The sequence below is a fragment of the Tachysurus fulvidraco genome, chromosome 12 (genome assembly GCF_022655615.1).
Source record: "Tachysurus fulvidraco isolate hzauxx_2018 chromosome 12, HZAU_PFXX_2.0, whole genome shotgun sequence".
NCBI classification, from domain to species: Eukaryota; Metazoa; Chordata; class Actinopteri; order Siluriformes; family Bagridae; genus Tachysurus; species Tachysurus fulvidraco.
In genome coordinates this window covers 16,004,156-16,021,615 of record NC_062529.1, presented here as the reverse complement: position 1 = coordinate 16,021,615, position 17,460 = coordinate 16,004,156, and the positions used below count along the sequence as shown (strand labels likewise).

At 39.0% G+C, this 17,460-nt stretch overlaps 1 protein-coding gene across 10 annotated transcripts in view; it reads left to right on the top strand.

The window, feature by feature from the left end:
- The window catches only part of meis2a (Meis homeobox 2a), a 67,695-nt gene extending 56,769 nt beyond the window's left edge, over positions 1-10,926 (top strand). For 4 of the 10 annotated variants that reach the window (XM_027172598.2, XM_027172597.2, XM_027172595.2 and 1 more), the window contains exons 11-13: positions 4,844-4,902; positions 6,015-6,125; positions 9,164-10,926. In XM_027172598.2, coding sequence (XP_027028399.1) covers positions 4,844-4,902; positions 6,015-6,125; positions 9,164-9,462 — 469 coding nt within the window. In that variant the 3' untranslated portion in view covers positions 9,463-10,926. Of the gene's footprint in view, positions 1-4,843; positions 4,903-6,014; positions 6,126-6,424; positions 6,523-9,163 lie in introns of all 10 variants that reach the window. The other 6 variants (XM_027172603.2, XM_027172601.2, XM_027172602.2 and 3 more) reach the window with 3 other exon arrangements.
- The last annotated feature ends 6,534 nt before the right edge of the window (positions 10,927-17,460 follow it).

Here is a 17,460-nt window from a genome sequence, read left to right as displayed (position 1 = left end):
GAGAAAGAGAGAGACAGAGACTGAGAGAGAAAGACAGAGAGAGTGCCGCAGTGCTATTGATTTATTTTAATTAGCAGCTCATTAAAACATGTCAGTTTGCAAAACAAATATATAATTCTTTGTCTGATTTTCCACTTGGATCTTAATGACTCCTGCTGACGAGAAACTGGTGCAAGAAAATAGCTCACAGAGACAAAGAGTGAGAGAACGAGTACAAATTCTCTTCATATGTGACAGAGAGGAATGCAGCAGGAGTTGGGGGGAGAGCTGAAGCCTGTGGAAAAAAGTGGGAGAGGGAGAGGAATGGCAGGGCCAAGGGAGGAAATGAAGCGGTGAAATCTGCCAAGGTAAGAAAAGGTGAAGCACTTTTCCTTTCTAAGAGGAGGAGCAGAGAACTATGTAAACACCACAATGGTCTGAACACAGGCTCCCACAGCCCTTGTCCAAAAGAGACACGCACACACACACAATCCTGCTCAGTTTGCTCTCCATCTGTACTGAATCAAGCGACAGGCTGAGGTAATGCTTGCCGCGTTATGTCTCCCGACTCCTGTTTTAAGTTAAAGAAGAGAGATCTCATGAGCTGGAGACAGACTCTGCCCACTCCTCCCCTCTCTCCCAGCGTCACTCACTTTTCTCCACCCCTCCTCTGCACTGGCTTTGAATAGATCCTCTCAGATAGTTTATGATAAATCCACAGATTGGCACAAGCTGGCCACCAGCTTAAATTGTTACTTTGTCTGTCCAGCAGGCCGATATGAAATCTGTATTTACCCCGTAGCAGATTAGAAGCTGACGGTAGCCTGCAGACACAAGCCTGACCCTGTTAGGGGGTGATAATTGGGACATGTTTGCTTTTATTAAACCCACACTTCCCAGGTTTAATCTGTGTACACTTCCCAGGTCAAAGTTGAAGCTGAAGTGATTTTCCCCCTTAAGCCATTAAAAAAATCTTACTCAACAATGACTTGTTTTCTCTTAGAAGTGAGATTTAATCAATAGCATACAACAATGCTGTCAGAACTTTTTTGCTAGTATATACACTATATACCTTCTCAGTCATTTTGACTGATTAATCTCTACTTATTAGCGTTGTTTTGCACATTTGTCCATGCTTCTTGAAGCTTCTCAGTCAGAATGCTGCACAGGTAAAAACCCAGCTCTCCACTTTAGCCCTAAGTATAGAGTACCCTCCAAGCAACATGGTCATGCTGGGTATTTTGCTCAGTCACTGCAAATGTCAAAAACATGACTCTGGTTCTGATTGGCTAGGCTTCCAAGACTGATTACCGTGATTGTTTAGGTCATGGTAATAGGGTGTCTCTCTTGGCTTGGTTCCAGGGCAAGGTGGTTTGGCACAGGGTTTTCTTTAAGAACAAATACTGATGACATGAGCTAGTTACCAGGTGTGGCCACACTTCACTGCAGATCCCATCTCATAATCACTCTTGAACTTTCTGATTGCAGTAATCCATGCATTGTGGCTGTCCAATGACTCAGCAAGGCAGCCATTGCTGACTTCTGAAACACATGTAGAACTACTGCATAACCCCATGTGATGTGACATAGCAAGGCGAAAATTTAGTCGAGAGTGCAGAAGCCTCCTGCATAGCCTGTTTAACACGCTTGCCTGCCTGGAAGCTCCCTTTGGGCTATTTGAGTTAAGATTTCTGGTTGGACAGAGAATGTTGATGCAGCTCCATGCTACAGTGATGTCAAGTGGACTCCTGCAGCTCTGTCTCCATTATTCCTGTTTGCACTGGCAGTGGTTTGTTTATGGTGGTGCTTTAAATCTTAGTGAAAGTGATCCACTGACAGAGTGTCACACGAAGGAAGGGAAGATCAATCAATATATATATATATATATGTGTGTGTGTGTGTGTGTGTGTGTGTGTGTGTGTGTGTGTGTGTGTGTGTGTGTGTCTGTGTGTGTGTGTGTGTCTGTGTGTGTGTGTCTGTGTGTATTCCTATGTCTTTGTAAATACTCCTAAAGATGGCCTCATTGCATTTTCTTTTTGTCTTTCACTCCACAATTGATTTGTAAAAGCTGCCAGCCTACACATAAAGCACAGCCAGAGTGCCAAGCTTTTTTATCTCCTGCTGTAATGTACACATTCTGTTGAGTATCCAGAGAAATGACCTTTCAGTGACCCCTTCACCTAGTCTTTAATTATTTGTTTGAAGACAGCATGAAGTTCCCATGCTGGGTGTAGGGGACGGGGGAGGGGTGATAATACAAGTCAGTATGCTCACAGGGGAATGTTCACCAGTGTGTGTGTGTGCGTGTGTGTGTGTATTTATAAGAGAGAGAGAGAGGCGGCTGGTATATAATGTTATGCAGGCTCAGGCTATAATAAGTACTCTACCAGATGTAAATAATAAAAATGGTAGTAAGACTTTGGAAGTGTCCTCGTGGCCGGACTCGGTACACATTTGGGACTCACACAGGGAGGTAGCAGTTGCGGTTAGGTCCCCCTGGTCTGTGTGTGTGAGCCTGTGTGTGTTTCGGCAGGCCTCTGCTCCAGTGTGCCTGCTCAAACTGCTTTTCTCTGGAGGCTTGGCATGGGTGTTGTTCTAAGCACACCCCATTAGCAGCTCATGGGAGGAGGGAAAACAGTGTTATCAAGCCCAGCTCTGATAATCTCAATTGGCTTTACTCAAACTGATAAAAGGCGCTTTGGGGGCAGAAGAGGGCCCTGGTCAGCCCCCACTGTGTTACTGTGGCAACAGTTTGGAGAAAGAAAACAGACGCTGTGGTGTTTATGTGTTGTATTGTGCAAAGATGTGTCCACTGGGGACGGCACTGACATGAAGAGGTCAATCCCGGTGGCAGCTGTTTAAGAAATACATGAATAACTTTGAGGAAATGTGTGTTCTATGTGGAGCATGTTTGTTCAAGGGCAATTTTATCTAGCTCTTTTTGCCAAGAGGAAGATAATATAATATAATAATATACAAATGCGCTAATATAATATTGCATTTGAGCTCATTAAATAACACTGCATGATTTCTAAAAAACCCTGCTAACTAGTGTGCGTAATTATTTCTCTTCTTGGCTCAGTATGCACTGATAGAAAGTACTGCTCACCTGTGAGGAACATTCCTAACATTACGTGTTTATGGTCCAGTTCTGGGAGCATGGTGAAGGGGGAGGGTGCACATGGTTCTGATTTGAGCCTTTGAGAGCTTTAATGCAGCGAGTTAATGCTCGGTAGAGCTTGGCAGGCCTCGTTTTTGCTGTCTGTCCAGAAAATCCTGACAGGGGGGGATTTTTTTTCTTGTGTTTACATGCCAGAGATTAAATCTCGACCTCACTACAGTGATAGTGGCATTTTCTGACAACATACACAGACTTTAGAGAGGACATGATGCATGACTTTGATTTAATTTATCTCTGGGGTCATTAGGAAGTCTGTGGTTTAAAAATAGATTTTAGTACCTAATATTAGATACATACCCACACACACACACACACACACACACCCTATATATATAAAATGTGAGTGTGTAGAAAAAAAGCAAAAAATACAGACACAGACACACAGACACAGGTGTGTTCTAGTTGCTGTGCCTCAGTACAATGTCCTTTGTTAATACCAACCGATTCATTCTTCAATCGCCACGCCGCTCATCTCTTGAAGTCAAAAAGAAACAATCAGTGCACTCGGAGAAATGAGCTGGACTTCACTTTTCCCAGCTGTGTATTTTGTAAATTTAAGCCTGTCACTTTAAAGGCCCAGATTACGGGCATTTAAGTTAATAGGAGAAGGTAAGGGCAGGTATCAGGGGTTCATGAGGGATTAGGGGCCCAAATTGATTCCAGTTCTCCTTTGCATCTAATGACCATTCCTGTAGCATTGCTCTGAGTGCGTTAGGCTACGTCTCCCATCGCTGTTCATTTAGGATAGGCTAGCCATGATTGTAACCTCTCTTTAATATCAAACACATGTTGGTACCTGTAGCCCTAACATCTTTCAGCATTCATGATATGTTAGAAGAGTGCCTTTTTTATTCTGCATAGATTGGCATGTCTTTGACTTGACATGGCTTTAGGCATCCCATTCTGCCTGAAAGAAAGGGCTTCCCTGGCTGGCACTAACCTTGTGGTGACCCTGCAGGCTTTACAGTGCAAAGCGGCTGTAGAGAGAGCAGGACCAGGGTGGCTTTGTGGAACTGCACTTATTTGCCGCTGCGGTGGTGATAAAACTTCAGACAGCCTAATTGATGGGCTTGCTGACATAACAATACCTTGTGAAAGCACAGAGGGGCAGTGCCTGGTCCTCGTTTAAAGACATCTGGGAGGGGAGCAAAAGCCCCCTACAATGCAGTCATGGAGGGGGGCATGGAGAAGGCCAGTGAAAGACTGAAAGGAACCATTTGTGCACTGGCCCTCACAAACTTTTAACTTATTCTGAATTTCTAATGAGCGATAACCCACTAAGAGTAACGTTTATGTGCACGAGAGGACCGGTGTGAAGGTGCAGTGTGAGGAGCCCCAGAGTGTCAAATGCACAGTGGCCTCACCACAACTACATGCAATGCTTGTGGAATGTCTTTGGAGTAGCCATAGTTACCAAAAGTAATCAAAAGCTTTATTAAGCTGAAGGAATACATCATAAGGGACATTAAAAGGATACCACTTTGGGCTCCCAAGCCGGAGCACAATCGCTCCTTTGTTGTTGTTTCTCGGTTTTGATTGCTTTTCGAGGAGCTAGCTGCTAATGCAGCCATAAAGTCATGGAAATGGCTTTGTCTTGATTGTGCTCTGTAATGAATATTTGTCTCCTTTAATGGTAGGTGATTTAAAGTCTCTGCTCCTTCTCTCTGTCTTGTCTTTTCCCAGGTTCATTAATGCCAGAAGAAGAATAGTACAGCCCATGATTGACCAGTCAAATCGAGCAGGTAAAATCATCGTTCTCTGTTCCTCTGCTCCCTATTCCAATCAGGTCTTTGGCAGATAAACATTCACACACAGTCTGCCATTATGGGATGAAGTCCTCCTCCTTTTCCCATCCTCTGCTTTTCCTGCGTCCTCAGTGGGACATGTGCCAATATGACCAAGCATGTTAGCTGATGGCTCTAATTAGATGTTCCCAATCTAGCTTGTTAGAGGTACATTAGCACACATTCTCTGTGAAATGCTAATTGGCCACGAGAGTACTTTAGAGGAATGTGTAGAGCATTTAACTGTCTCTGTAATATGCTTCATAATATGCTTCTTCTAATTCTTAGTAATTAATTCGTTTTGAAAATACGAAACAAGAAACCAGAGGGTTCTGTGTTTATTGATTTAGTTCTGATTTCTGCCTCTGGCATGCAGGTATAGACGGAGCTGCTATTTTTGTAACAGTATTAAAAAGACTACACAATGTAAATTGATTAGACATATTTTGATTTGCCATATCATCTGGAAGCCCAGATTATTAAAAAGCACAGTGATATAAACTCCAAAATGGTCCAACAGGAATAGCCTTAAAGATATTTAGGGATTTATAGACATAACATTTGGAAGAAGTTCCTCAAATTGTGAAGGGAATTGTGTAAACGATGTGAAACTTTTACTGCATTAAGATGTTTTAAAATTGCTCCTCCTGGCATGGGGGCTGGATATGTTTTGTATGTTTGAATGCATGATGTTGCAATCAGCAAACTTTCCAAATACAGCATGACTAACCCGTTTTTGGTGTGTTCTGGAGATAACACACAAGCGCTCATAATAACAGCATGATATTTTACTAATAAAGATGTGTGGGATAGATGATCCTGTGTTTTATCAGACAAATCAGATACTTTCTGCTTTCACTTCACTGAAGCATGTGTTTAATTTGTCCTTCTCTTGTGAACATGTGCAAGTGTGTCCTGGACTGGCTCTTCAAGTTTGCATACTAGCTCTTTGACTCACAAATGTATCACAATGTCTTATAGTGTGTTTGGGCTAGAGCTGGAATATTTGCTCATTGTCTGGTATGTCTTTTCTTCTTTTCCCCTCCTGTCCACGTTTTGACTACAATCAGGTTTTCTTCTTGATCCTTCAGTGAGCCAGGGAGCAGCGTACAGTCCAGAGGGGCAGCCTATGGGCAGCTTTGTGCTGGATGGCCAGCAGCACATGGGAATCCGGCCAGCAGGTAAGCAAATATCTGACCTTGCTACTCCCACTTACTAACCACTGTCTTGACTGGATCACTCCTGGTTTAGTCCTGGTTTAGCTCTTGGTCTGCTCTGCTTCTTCATGCATGCTATTTGAGTCTCACTGTGCCTGCCGCCTGTTTAACCTCATTCATTATTAATCTTGGGCACAAATTTCAATCAACAGGTGCTTTTCTTGGGTGTATACTTTATCTTTCTATTGCTATGCCTGTTTCTCTCTAGTGGTGGTCTCTGCTTTGACTATCCATAACTCTCTGGTGTTTCTCCCCTCTTCCAGGGCCTATGAGCGGAATGGGGATGAATATGGGCATGGATGGGCAATGGCACTACATGTAACCCCCACCTTGTAAAACAAAACTCAATGAAAAGGGGGAAGTAAGTACACTGGTGCTTTTTCTCAGCTTTTCCTTCAATATTCTTTTTTTTTTTCACTTTTCGAACCTCCATGATACTGACCCTAAATAACAGCAAACACATTCCACACATAACCATCAAACCCCGGGTGCACAGTGTGTTGGATGAGCTTGCTATGGTTTTATTAAGAGAGAAGGAAGTATTGCGATGCCCACCCTGGAGGAGCGGACTTGTGGCGCCAGACGCCAGGGGAAGAAAAAGCAAAGGAGAAAAGCACTGGCCACAAATTTATTTATCACAACAGTGGCATTGCTCTCCCCATCTCTGGCAGCCAATGCAAATGTTGGACGTTTAGGGAAAAAATAACATCTCCAGGGGCAGGGGCTGACGGGGAGAAATTAAGCAGGCTCCACTGAAGCGATAAAGAAGGAGAAGTGAAACTGTCCTCGGAGTGACATAAATCTGTCTGGGAAAGGATTGATGCCCAAATTATCTTATATGCAAAGCTGGGATCGCTGCAGTACATTACGGTCCCTGGGCGAGATATACGGGCCGAGGGTGACACGACCGATCCTTCACTGGGAGGAACCCGTGTGTTTTGATTATTTTTTACAGGGGAAAGGGGAGGGGGAGCTGAATCCCAAACATAAGACCCAGAGACAGGAGAGATGCTGAGATAAATTCAAAGGGATGCAGACGTTAAAGAATGGCCGCATATAAAAGGGGGGATTTCTCTTCTCTTGCTCTCTCGCTTCTTCTTTCTCTTCAAGGCTAAATGGCTGTTGCCTGATTAAGACACCCATTATACCTCCCGCCAGCACCGTGGCGCTGACATTTGAGAAATCAAGACATATCACATCCCAAAGGCGCCAGGGCAGAGGAAATTTTATTTAACACCTAAACTCCTCTGCTCAATGAGGCACAATATAATAACACTTACCTTGATTAAAAGAACCCTTTATATGTAAATAGGCAGTGGATTTTCCAAAGGGTCACCATGACGATTCTTCCAACAGCCTATTCCAAAACCCCCCTCGACCACCATCACCACCACCACACTGCTAATGGAGTCAAAAATGCAGAGAGCAATGTTCCCTAAAACAGCCACAGAGAGACAACATTTGCTCAGCTTGGATAATTCTTGATATAGGCTATATACTTTCTAGACTATTTAATTACATAACATATTTTATGCTTCATGACCAATTACATTAATAGCTTAATACAGAGGAATATTACCCACTCTTGATTTGATTATGCAGCCACACAATATGGTATATTTGGTAGTTAATTATCATCAGCCATTGAACAGACTGCTCTGCTGGAGCAAGCAGAGAGAGTAGGCCGGTCCAGGCGGCATTATTGTCCTCAGATGGTTTTTACCACTTCTGTTAATAAAGGAGAGGGGGGGCACTGCACGGATCTACTTAACAGAATGACTGCAGCTTACAAGACTTGAGATTACCAGCTTACAGTGTCAAAAACATCTGCTGGGCCTTTTAACAGGAGCCGATCTAAGTTATATGGAGGCGAGTGCACTCTTGCTGCCCTCTCTGGCTAGATTGATTTACTTTTTTTATGGCCACGATAGCGGGCTTTTAAAAGAGCGCTGTAACAAACATGTACATTCGAATGAAATGAAGTAAGGTGCAAAGCAAGTATTCAAAATTGACACATCTTTCAATCAACAAGATCGCTCATTAATCTCACCCTCAGCTGCTCTACCCCTCAAAGTCCTCCTGTGTAATTTCTTAATTGCAGGGTACCAAGGTAGAGGAATGCAGAGCGTGAGCATGCCTGGTGACCTTGGGGCGACCCCCTCTTCCCCCGCCTTAACTGGCCATTGCTAATCCTCTAGGGGTTCACATTACAAAGCAGTGCAGCCCAGGCCTCCGCTGTCCCCGGCTTGCTCCACACCCTTACCTGCAAACCCATTGTACAACACAACAGACCTAGCAACCTCCAACATCCAGCAAATTTACATACACACTTCAAGATTTTTTTTTATTTTTATTTCCTCTACATATTTCTAATTTGTAGGTGTTTTCACATCCTTCGTACATTATGTTTTACTCTAAGCCATATCCACTACCACAGTTTCCAGTTTTCCTTTGCTTTCAGAAAAGGATCCCTTAAGAGGAAAATATCTATTAGGTGCAATTCTCATGTTGTGATAGTTAACTGAACCCCAAAATTATTTAATACTTGAGTTAAGGGATTTAAATCAAATATGACCACTAAACTCAGCTGGGGATTAGATGTATATGCAGGTTTCTCTGCATCTTGCCAGTTTGCAATGTCAGTGAATGGATGTGCAGATCACTTTACAGCATGAGAAGTGAGCAGGAATGTATCGGGCTGACTATGTCCCACAAGGCGCTGAAATACTGCAGTGTAGTTTTTCATGTGTCCTACACACACAGTGCACTACATAAGCAAAAAGACTCAGTGATGTGGATTTACTCTGTGTTTAATCAAATATCCTGTTTAATGCTTAGTGTGCTATTTGGTATGGAAAAATTTAGAACATATATTAAACTCTATTCTATATATTAAACTCTGTTCTATTCTGTATTACAATCAGAGACACTAGCTTATGCATAATGGTGTGAGTATATGCAGGATTTCTGACCCTTTGGTCTCTGTGTGTTATTTTTTGCAGGTCTGCAGGGCATGCCAGGGGAGTACGTACCTCAGAGTGGTCCTATGGGCATGAGCATGGCACAGCTACCTTATTCTCCTCCACCTCATCCTCCTCCACAGATGCCACCACACCTTTCTCAGCTACGACACGGACCCCCGCTGCACTACGTTCCGGGCCACGTGCCTCCTCACCCCGCCATGCTGATGCACGGAGGACCTCCTCCTCATCCCGCCATGAGCATGTCTGCACAGAGCCCCCCTATTCTCACCCCCATCGACCACAGCACTGGTGGACAAGGCCTGGACATCCACGCCTAGTAGTGTAAAGGGAACCAGACAAGAGCAAGCGAGAAAACTTCAAACTTTCCCCCTGCCCACTCCACTAAAGCGATTTTGTTTGTGATTATTTTTAAGAACAGAATGAAAATGGAACACTTTTGACCAGAATTAGACACTCGAAATATGGAATTCCAGATGAGCTGTGATAATTTTTTAAATCTTGTCAAATTTGTTACTTTCATCGATGGAGGACCAAGCTGACAAGAACACTTTGTAAAGTCTTGGGCTTTTGTTAAAGATCAACAGAAGACATTTTGGACTTATTGCACAGTAGTGCAAACTGATATAAATGCATACATACACACACACATACACATGTACACAACTCTCACTGATCCATGCTCTCGTTTGAACCATTTTAAAGAAATAATTCTAAAAGATAAAAAAAAAGACAAAAGAGACTCCAAGAGTTACAACTACTGTAGTATAAAAGTATAGACACTAAGTTAAAACTTGTGCATTTTGGTTGATCACTCGATTTATGTTTCCAGACCTAGTGCTAGAACTAAAGGTTAACCCCTGCTTTTCACACTGTGCGTGCTGTTCCCTGAGGGACAGGTGGTCTCATTGCAGCAATAAAAAAATAATAATAAAACAAAGAAATAAATAAAGGAAGAAACATCTCTGAAAAAATATTGGCACTAACAATAAGACCTGAGCAGGCAGTGGACCCGTCCCGATAAGGACCAGAAGTAGCACTCTACAGAGAGACTGCTGAGAAGCCTGCTCTCTCTGTCTGATTCAACACCAACCTTTATTTCAGGCCCCTCTTTTTTGGTTCATGAATGAATGTTTCCCTGTAGGTAAAGTTCTTAGTTTAAATTGCCCAAGCACTGGATTGTGTTGGTTTTATACATTTTTATTTTATTTTTATTATTTTTTTTGTATCATGGACTCTATCATGGAAGAGCCTATTGAAGGAAGCATATCCGTTGAAAAGCAACATCCCACAATAGTTCCCATGCCTCTGGATCAACACGCGCACCATATGGACAGCACAAACACTATGGTGGATTCTTTGGCACTTAGAGAAGCTATCGGTGGTTGATGCACCAAAAAACTTTTAAAAAAAAAGAAGAGGAAAAAAAAAGAACTTAAATTATGAACTCAAAGCTTGGAGAAGAGCTAAGAGAATATTGTAACAAACTTCGTACAGAGTTCAGTCTATTAATTGTTTCCTGTTAGATATTCTATGTGTTTACCTCAATTGAAAAAAAGAATGTTTTTTGCTAGTTTCAGATCTGCTGTGGCATTGATATTGTATGTCCATGAATTCCTTCCTTTTTCAGCACGTGTTCCTCACTAGATGATAAAGATGCTGTCCCCCCTTAAGCTTTGTCAAAAAAAATACATTAAATACTTGTATGAGGACTGTGACGTAATGTTTCAAAGGTGTTCAGTCACAAATGCTGTAATAAATATTTCATTTTTGATTTTGTTAGATTCCAGTGTGCTCAAATGTGTGTTGAAACTGCTGCATGTTTAAAAGAAAACTATTATTATTATTATTATTATTAGTAGTAGTAGTAGTAGTAGTAGTAGTAGTAGTAGTAGTAGTAGTAGTACTATTATCATCATCATCATCATTATTATTATTATTATTATTATTATTATTATTATTATTATTATTATTATTATTATTATTATTAGAGACTTAAAATTTATGTTGTATTTTGGCCATCATGGCTTTTTCTCGGGAAAAAAAATTGTATTTAAAACATTATGAGCTCACAGTTTTGCTCTGATTTATTGAAAGAGCTGAGGCGTTAAAATGTAAATGAGTAAGTAAGAGCACATATAGCTGTCTCATTAGCATTAGGCTAGTTTGTTTTATCGGGGCTTTAGCTGTAGTTGGAACAATGGCTGTTTTCTCCTGTTGAGTGTGCGTGCGTATTTGAATGCGTGAGTTGCTCTGAGGCGCCCCCTGCTGCTAGCACTGTGCTCTCTGAGCTTTGTACGTGTTCAGTGTGTTCTGAAGGTTTATGCACCACTCTTACACACAGCTGCATCTCTCTCTCTCTCTCTCTCTCTCTCTCTCTCTCTCTCTCTCTCTCTCTCTCTCTCTCTCTCTCTATCATCCAGCCTCATCGTTTCATTTTATCGTTTTGCAACAAAAAAAACCCTGATAATTACACGTAATTATTAGATAGATACTGTATACTACTAATTCTTTCTATAATAATAATAATAATAATAATAATAATAATAATAATAATAATAATAATAATAATAATAATAATCTTCGTTTTATAAAACAGAATACAGGGGAAAAAAATCATTTATATCTAATAATAACTGAGACAAGATTTCACTACTATGTGTTCTTTGTTCTCTTGGTTCGTTGGTCATCTTGGTCGATCTTTATATATGTTCTATTGTTATTATTATTATTATTATTATTATTATTATTATTATTATTCGTTGTAGTTAAATTATTTTAGCCCAGGGATCATGTACATGTAATATAAAAAAAAAACATCATAACAGAAATATCTAAGGTTCAGTTTGTTAAATACAAAATGTTGGTCATATTTTAGATGCACAGGCTTCTTGCTTTAGTTTCTCCCAAATGTTGAATTAACTGCCAATGATTAATGATTAATCTCACGGCGAATTAAATGAATAAAAAGACGCAATTGTGTGAAACTTTCCTTTGCTACAAAAAGCTTAAATACAATCCATTGTATAATTCGTTTAACAAACAAAAATAGTTCTATATAAAAAGATCTATATTCTTATTTTATTTTTTGTACAATTATTAAGTATTATATTTATTTTGAACATTAAGGCGTTTTCTCAATACTTACTATAAATAATGGATCAAAATATAACCTTAAAATTAACGTATCCAATTATTAAACAATACGAAACTCGAGTCTACGAAAATTATTAAAGTCTACAAAACAGACAGTAACCTGAGATTATAAGATGCGCCGGAGAAAAAAAAAATGGATTATTGTGAGGAGGAGAATTTTAATATTAATAGTTTTTTTCCCTTTCTCCTTTTCTTTTGTGGGCAGACAGGAGGTAGATTGCCTTTGCTGCCTCTCGTTGCCGATTCGGGCTGACAGGAATGATGGATGATCCAGGCGAGCCGAGCAACCCCAGCCCTCCATCTCCGCTGTGGCAGAGACACCCCCCTCTCCTCCCCTCCCCTCCCCTCCCAAACACGCTACACACACACACACACACACACACACACACACACACACACACACACACACACACACACACACACACACACACAATAAACAAGCGACACCAGGAGCGCACAAAGACGGCGCGTTAATCCACTGTTAACCCGGAGTGTGTGAGCTGATCAGCTTTAACATGTGCAATTACATGCGCTAAAACAGGATGTGAGATACAATCTCATCTTTCGATCGAACTAGTTGAATTTGCAATTATTCAGCCATCTTGTAGTTTTCCAAAAATGTTCATTTTCATAAGTGAAAGCAAATCCATTTAGAGGATGAGGTTTATAATAAAATAGAAATACAAAAGACCGCAGTGTACATGCAGCTCCTAAAGTGGTGCATGTCCAATTCCTTTCCTATTTCCAAAATTATTATTATTGTTTTAAAGAAATTACAGATTTATTACTGTTCTGTTGGAATGTTCTATTGGAACATTCTGTTCCACTAAAACTACTTTATTAATTTAATCTCTATATTTTTTAGGACTTTTCTGAGAAATCCATTCGTTAAAAAAAAAAAAAAAAAAAAGCATTTTCACTCTCCTTCTGCCATGAGGTGTTTCTGTGCCGTCGTGTGTGTGTGTGTGTGTGTGTGTGTGTGTGTGTGTGTGTGTGTGTGTGTGTGTGTGTGTGTGTGTGTGTGTGTGTGTGTGTGTGTGTGTGTGTGAAGGGTAGGGTGGGGGGATTCCTTAGAGAAAAGGCCACATTTCGGTGATCATTTATCACTGTCAGCCTCATAATGATTCCCCCTGCACTCCCCTATTGATGAGGATAATTACATTAGCTCAGAGTGACTGATCAATAAAGCGCGGGGGGAGAAAGAAATGCTTTATTATAAACCAACCTAAAGTCTCTCCACGACGGGAGGTTGTTGCTTTCTTTCTTCTCCCGTTTTCTTTTGTCATTACAAAACGAGCTTGGGGCTGAATTCAGCTCTGGAGTTATATGCTAAACCCAATTTCTTTTTTTTCTTTTTTTTTGCTGGTTGCATGTGCATTGAACAAGCCAGATGCTTCTGCTGTCCAGTGAAGAGGTCAGCTTTCTCAGCACTAACACAGCCAAAGCGATCAAATCAGCTCGCTTTAAATCAGTTCAGCTTTTCCTCACACAGTCCACCACTTTCTAAAATGTCTTTTCCGTGTTGTCTCTCGCAGTCGGAGGTAGACTTTTTCTTCCCGGTTCAACGCGTAACTTCAGTTTACAGCGCAACCTGAAATATTTTAATCAGTCTGAAAAAAATGGGAGATTTGTAGAAACGAAAGCTGAGATGGATTCAGGAGTAAACACTTCGTGTAATGATCTAATGAGCTCCAAAAACATGAGCCTCATACAAAGCAGGCACAACGTGTGTGATTTAATTGTCAACAATTTATTCCCTGCAGGAATGTTGCTAACGTTTTAATAATTATTATAATTTATGGCATAGGCTACCAGATACCAGAATACACATGATCTATAAAAGAAAAACGTATTCATTATTTTGCTACGAATGCACTTCGTGTAGCTATTATTATTATTATTATTATTATTATTATTAATAATAATAATAATAATAATAATAATAATAATAATAATAATACTTATTATAATTAAATAATTAAATACTTATTATTTTGTTAATATTGTTCTTACTAGTATTGTTTATTATTATTATTATTAATATTAATAATAATAATAATAATAAACAATACTAGTAAGAACAATATTAACAAAAATAATAAGTATTTAATTATTACAATGATCATGTTGTGATTTTTATTACGCTATTACACGTATTTCTATTATGACTATAGCATATATTTATTATTATTATTATTATTATTATTATTATTATTATTATTATTATTATTATTATTATTATTTGTAGTTTTTTTTTTTTACTTACACAATAAGGTTAAAAAAAACGGGTAGGATTTTCCTCTGTATTTCAGATATCCTGAATCTGAAGGTAATAGAATTATTGTAACTTATTGTATTTTATTAGAAATAATCAGAGGGGCCGGGAGAAGACTCTACTATGGGGTTTTGGTCTCTTCTTGTAGCTAAACATCAGCTTCATAAAGTTAGCTTTATAACTAGCAGGCTCATGGTGAGCAGCTCCTTCTTCTCCATTCATCCCGATTTCATCACGCAGTCTGTCTCACTAAAACCAGTGAGCGAATCTTTTCCTCTTCCCCAAGATGGAGAAATTTCTCCTGAACTGAACTCAGACGCGTCGCTGAAACCTTGCACACTGACCCAGAGCTAGTTAAATGGCCAGTCAGCGCTTAAAGCATAACAAGAAATGATCAGCCTTAAAAGTAAATAAAGCGAATGAATACAACTGATCTGAGCTGAGTGAAGCCTCGAGGATGGTGAGTGCCTTTCTCCAATCTACTCAGATTAAGGGAATTAGCTGATAGTCCCTCATTAATTGCACTCCTCAGGGTGGCTCTTAGACTGCTTTTTAAAACTCAGTCAACATCCAGCAACAGGCAATAATCAGTTTTATCTAATAACCTGAGAAATCTGCATTAACCAGTGCCTAACGGTAAAATTAACAGACACGAAGTGTTGATCATGTGTACATTACTTTTTTAAAGTTCAATTAAAATAGTCATTTTTTCTACCTGAACACAAGTGGATTGGAATTATGTTGTAGAAGGTGGGAGGAAAGTGAGACATTTCGCAAGAAGTGTAAATAAGAGTAAATACTGGGAGAGAGAGAGAGAGAGAGAGAGAGAGAGAGAGAGAGAGAGAGAGAGAGAGAGAGAGAGAGAGAGAGAGAGAGAGACTTTAACGTTATGGCGACCCCTTCTGGTGGAGAATATAACTGTGTACATGCTGAGAAGCCAAGTTTCACACTGTTTTCTAACAAATGTAACAATATTTGAGCAGATTCTCCATCGTTTCTTCATTATTGTGAGAAAACACTGTGTTAAATAGCACTAATTTACTGTGGTAAATTCTACAATCGCACAAATATTAATTGAGAAAATCCCTTGTACCCGAGACAAGTGTAGTTAGAAAGTGGAAGTCTTCATCCGATTTTGCCAGCAGTTCTTATTTATTGCAAATTTATTCAAGATAAATTGCTTAGGCTTATATATATATACATATATATATATATATATATATATATATATATATATATATATATATATATATATATATATATATATATGGCTGTGGTGAGTAAATAAATAATAATGTTCTAAATATATAATAACGCTTACTCAATAATAATCACTGAGTACGCTGCTTATAATCTATATATAATCTATAGGCCCTTAAGTAACACGACGGCTATAAAAACTGTATCCTATTTTTAATCAGCTGACTGTTAATAATTGTTAAAAGTGACTGTTCTTCCGCGATAGTGTTCAGTAGTGTTTTGATGTGTTAAACATGTTCATATGAGTGGAAAAGCGATTTATCAGCCTGTGTTAGAAACACAAGTGTGAGTCATGCAGCAGGCAGCAGGGAGCTACAGTAAGGAGCTGGTCATTAATCTCGGCCCACTTGAACATTATGACTGAAAGAATGGGATCAGTAACCATTATCTTCTCGGATGGCAGGGAACACTACACTACTCTCCTGATTTTCCCCAAACAAAATAACGTTCAAAGTCCGGGAAAGGCTGCAAGCCTCAAACCTTCTTCTTTATTTAGAATAGTATATAGCCTGAAACCTTACATTTTTGTTATTATTACTATTAGTATTATTATTAGTAGTAGTATTATTAGTATTATTATTAATATTACTAACAACACCACCAACACTATTATTATTACTATTATTATTATTATTATTATTATTATTATTATTATTATTATTATTATTATTAGTAGTAGTAGTAGTAGTAGTAGTAGTTGTAGTAGTAGTAGTATTAATACTACTAACACCACCACCAATATTATTATTATTATTATTATTATTATTATTATTATTATTATTATTATTATTATTATAAACACACCAATGCAGAAATATTTATTAAACAAAACGTCCAACAATACAGTACAGAATAACGATTAAATACTTTAATTTTAATTAAATAATTGTTATTAAATAAACAATTAAAAATAATTATGACAATAAGAATGTATTACCAACAATAAAGAATAATTGCTAGATTGTAGGTATATGCAATGGAAATGAATAATTATTGTCATTATAAACACATAATAAAATAATATATCAGAACACCAATAAGAATAAGAATCTTTATTAAATACTGCATGTGACAGGAAATAAAACAACAAACAAACGGCTGTTTGCTATGTTTTAGAGCGGTTAAAGCGTTCGATGTGGGAATTAGAGGAAAGTCCGACAGTCCGAGCAAAATAAAAACATTTCGACTTTAACTCCACGACTCGCTTTAATCCTAGAGTTAATGCCTAAAAATAAAAGACACGATTTAAACATAAACGCGTGTATTTATCTATATACATGCAATGCAGTGCTAGAATAAACAAAAAAGACATATATATATAAATAAAATAAACCTTTAATACACCAAACGGATTTCTGAGGTTTTCACACTGTAAATGTTGTGATTTGTGAAACTGAACACTGACACTGAACATTTTCCTTTTCCAGGAACGTTCAGTGATTACAGACAACAGCACAGTGGTGAAAAAAGAGTATATAGAGGTATAGGGCTGCACAGTGGGCTGTGTGTCACTGTTAGAACAGCACAGAGGTGGGCACACTGTTAGCAGGTGGGAATGCTGGTGTTGAAAACCAATAGCTGGTGTCAAGAGCTTTTTTAGCCTATCTGGACAGCTCATAGCAATAAA